The sequence below is a fragment of the Morus notabilis genome, unplaced genomic scaffold (assembly GCF_000414095.1).
Source record: "Morus notabilis unplaced genomic scaffold, ASM41409v2 Scaffold884, whole genome shotgun sequence".
In the NCBI taxonomy this organism is placed as follows: Eukaryota; Viridiplantae; Streptophyta; class Magnoliopsida; order Rosales; family Moraceae; genus Morus; species Morus notabilis.
Genome location: NW_010361302.1, coordinates 294,613 through 299,280, shown reverse-complemented (window position 1 = coordinate 299,280; position 4,668 = coordinate 294,613). Strand labels below are relative to the sequence as shown.

The window sequence follows — 4,668 nt, the reverse complement described above, 5'->3', positions numbered from 1 at the left end:
ACTTCGGGGAAGGTTGAATAAAATCTCAATAATGATGAAAAATTTTAATAGAGTATATAGGTGGGGTATTATTCGTCTTTTCGTTGTGAACGCATAGAAAATAAAATCATCTTAATCGGAATTAAAACGAAAAAGTTAAGACGTTTTTAATAATAGAAAAAATATTAATTATTAACTTAAATTTAAATTTAAGAACTTGAGTTGAAGGGAAAATTTAAACTCAGATTTTAACCCCAAACTCAAGTTCAAACTCAAGTTCAAACTCAAATTTTACAAGCGAACATGAACTTGAATAAAATTGTAAATTGAATTCAAACTTCTTTTGAGTTTTACTCTAAAAAAACAATCCCATTACGTATAATTCATGATTCATGAAAAGTAAATTTAAGAAAACCTTATTGGGGCAATTACAAGTTACACAAAACACAATTTTTTTATTTTCGGAGTTGATAAGTGGAGATCTTTCAATAATTATTTCAATGGGCACAACCACACTCACACACTCAACTACTTGAGCTAGCCTCAAGTGGCGGTTTCAAGGATAGCATTCAACTTCAGGGAAGGGGGAAAAGGGACCTCAACATTTTTAAAATTTCAAACACATCTCAGAATGCTTAAGGGCCCGTTTAGTTTGCTGATTCGAGTTTTTAATTCGAGTTGAGATGTGACTTTATGTGAGAGCTTTTACTGTACCAAAAAAGTTAGATGTGACTGTTTATGAGAGCTTTTTACTGTAGCAAAACTCGAATTCTAAACTCGAATCGGTGAAGTGAACGGGGCCTAAAAAATCCATTGTTGCCTTAGGCTTAGAAAGCATACTTCTCATCAAGTGTACTGAAAAAAGAAAAAAATGAAGGCTCGCTCTTTCTTTGATCTGTTGTCTAACTGCATCTCCGAATTTCTATCTCTACGATTGCACAACTTGAGAAAAAGACCAATCTTGTTGACAGCAAAAGCCTTTATTCTATAGGAAACAGAACTTGTATATTGATTGCTTAGGGTTCGTTTGGTACGCGAATTCAAATCAAAGTGACTTTAATCACGATTCTAAAATCAAAATCATAATTCATTATTTTGGATTTAAATCATGATTCTAAAACCATGATGCAGAATCATGGGTTTGAATCACTTTGAATCAAGAGAGAGGTGGTTTTAGAATCATAATTTGAGCTAGTTTAAAACATCACATCAGATTCTGAATCATGATTCAAAATCATCCAAACCAAACACTGATTTTGAATCATGATTCAAAATCACTATAAACAAACACTGATTTTGAACCAGGATCCAAAATCATAATTCTTGATCCACAGGCAATTCAAAGCACCGGCCACGGGGTTTTTAAAATCAATCAGTATGCAAGTGATTCTCATAACTAACATCGTCCTTGCCAATGATGTTTCCTTCATAGAAAAAAAAGCCTCATTCGTTTATATCATGAACGTACTATGGCTATCCTGCTTATGAATGATAATTCCTTTCAAAATACTTAAACCATCTTTCACTGCTCCTCTGCCCATCTCATTTTACATTCTCTTCCACTAATTTCCATGTTTGCACAAGATGAGGTCCTCTAGAAAAAAGCGTCTATGTCATCCATCTTCATGGACAAGTATATTGTACAACGTCTCTTATTCATTGTTGAAGAATCCAATTTGGATTTCCATCTTAGGCAACCCGCTACCTGGTTGCAATGTTGAATTGTCGACAAAAGTTAGTTTTCTCGAATTGCGTGGCAACTTGTCAAGAATCCTCCAAGTTACAGCATCTGGGTTCAGTCCATTCCTTCTCATCTCTCTTACTATTTGATAAGCCTCATCTTTCAAACCTAATTTGCAAGCACTGTCAATTAGAATGTTATAACTGAAAATATTTGGAGAGACCCCAGAATCTACAAGTTCATATAGAAAATGACAAGCTTCGCCAAAATTTCCCAAGCGGCAAAGCCCTTTTAGAATAGCCGCATAAACAAAGTTATCATGAACTCTTGAGGGCCAAATAATATCATCCCAAAACCTTTTCGCTTCCTCTATTTGATTGGACTTGCACAACCCATCGATTATTATGGTGTAAGTGGTACTGTCAGCCACTATACCTCTACCTACCATGGTGTTATAAATCTCCATTGCTTCATTTGCTCGCCGAAGTTTGAATAAACCGCGAAGGACTGCGTTATATGTCACCACGCCAGGGTTCACACCATTGTCAAGCATCCCACAATGCAACAAATCCATAGCATCTTGGATTCTTCCAACGTTGAGTAGACCAAAAATGATAGTAGTGTAGGTCATGACATCGGGGGCAGAAAATTTGCCAACCATCATATCATTTAGTACTTTTAAAGCTTCTTCCACTCTCCCCATCTTGCAAAATCCTTTAATAACCGTGTTGAGCGTGATCACATCTGGTTGACACTGACTTTGGAGCATAAAAACAATTACATTCAAAAGCTCAGTCGCATTATTCATCAGACAAAGGGCTCTCAAATATATGTTGTATATTCTAGTTTTGTCGACTCCTTTCTTTTTGAGCATGACTTCAAGGACTTCCTTTGCCTTTAGAAGGTCTGATTTTAAGGAGAGGCATTCAACTAGAACCTTGTAAGTGTAGTCCGACGGGCTATAGCCAAATTCAATTCCTTCTTCTAACAACTGATAAGCCCTCATGCAGCCTCCCTCATTGCATAGTCCATGCACTATCGAATTATATGACACTAAGCACGGAATCAACCCTCTTTTCCTCATTATGTAAACTATTCTCGAAGCTCCATGATGTCTTCCAGCTTTACAAAGAGAATCTATCATCTGTGCATAGGCAAACTCTTCGTTGAGACTGTTTCCTTGAGGCATATCCTCTGCAATCGAGAACACCTCATTGAAAAACCCTTCCCGACACAAGGATTCAACAAGATTTGAGAAAGCCGCATTCTTCACAGACGAGTCGTCCTCACACTTCATTCTCTCCCAAAGCTGGCACATCAATCCCCGCCCTCGCTCAACATCTCTCATCCTCAAAACACAGCGAATCAAAACACTGAACGTGAGGGAATTCGGAGGCACACCTCTCTCAGACATTTCTTCGAACATCTTATGTGCACAGTCCAATTCACCAACTTTACAGTAACCATTTATCAGAGTCGTGAAAGTCACGGCATTCGGACAATGCCCTCTATCCTGCAAATCAAAAAACAACCGATGAGCCTCGGCGACCCTCGAAAACGAGCAGAGCTGATCGATCAAACGGTTGTAATTAACCAAAGACGGCACAAACTCAGGCTTAAACTCAATCAACTTGCGAATAACACGCAAAGTGGCATCTGGGCATTTCGAGCCGAGCAAACGAGCGATAAGAACATTGCAAGTGCGCTCGTCAGGGACACAATTGGAATCAACGGACAGGATCAACCGGTGATGGGCTTCGTCGAATCGATTGGAGTCGCAGAGCGCGTGGACTATACTGCTGAGGTTAAGCGAGTCGGGACGGTAACCGCGGAGGCTGAGACGGTCGAGTAGGCAGAGAGCCTCGTCGACGTTGCGGTGTCGGGTGCAGAGATTGTGAATGGTTTTGGTCCAGTACGACTTGTCGTCCACACTCACTTGTTCTAGAGCAGAAAAAGAGTTGTCTGGTCCGTGATTCGATTGTCGTTTTGGTTGTTGATGTTGTTGTTGAGGATGAGGATGAGGAGTAATGGTTGTAGTGAAGAAGAATGCAAGAGAAACGCTTATGGTTTTGTGCGGGAGTGGGAGCTTCAGCAGCGGCAGGCTTCCGAGGGACATTGTGGTTTCATGTTTGGCACGACAGTGTACTGTGAGACAAAGAGGGACAGAGAGGGAGGGCGGGGACATTTGTAGTTTGAATGGTCTCTTTGAATTTCTCGGCGGCACGGTGGTTTGAATTTTTAATTCGAGTTAAAATATAATTTTATGTAAAAAAAATTTATTGTAATAAAAGAAATTATATGTGATTATTTTTAAAAGTTTTTTATTATAATAAAATTTAAATCAGTGAAATAAACGGAACCTTAGTGGTTAAAAAGAAAAATAATTCCCAACCCTCGAATTGTTTTTTCTACATTTTTTTTTCCCAATGGCATCTTATTTTCTTTAAAATACCTTAAAGAAATATGAAGTATTAGTAAAAATATTACCTTTTTTTTTCCTTTATCATGCCGATGTCAAAAGTATCTAATTTGTCTTTTGAAAGAGCTTCAAATATTCTCTCGTTTGGTTGGGTGGAAAAGAAAAAAATAAAATAAAATGAAATTTAAATATGATGTTTGGTTGGATTTATAAAAAAAATAATTATTCAAAAAGAATGGTCATTCACCTATTTTAGGTGAATCATCATTCATTCTTCGTATAAAAGGAATGGCTATTCCAAACTCTTTTCTTCTTTTTTTTTCTATAATTACCCTTGAAAATTATAATATAATTACAACATATTATATAGTAGTTATATCTTATAATATGTAATATAATTTAATATAATATAATATATAATACAATATTATGATACAATATAATATAATTTATAATTTAGTTATGAATTATAATATATTTATTTAATTTTTTATAATATATAATATATTATAATGTAATTATATATTATAATATAATATATAAAAATATTATAATATAATATATATATAATATAATAATACAATAATAT

The 4,668-nt window shown here is 35.9% G+C and overlaps 1 protein-coding gene across 1 annotated transcript; it reads right to left on the bottom strand.

Annotated features, from left to right (window-relative positions):
• Positions 1-1,516: 1,516 nt before the first annotated feature.
• On the bottom strand, positions 1,517-3,776 carry LOC21400383 (pentatricopeptide repeat-containing protein At3g18020). Its single transcript, XM_010099268.2, has one exon. It carries the CDS (start codon positions 3,774-3,776, stop codon positions 1,632-1,634), a length of 2,145 nt encoding a protein of 714 aa, XP_010097570.1. The 3' UTR covers positions 1,517-1,631.
• Positions 3,777-4,668: the final 892 nt, after the last annotated feature.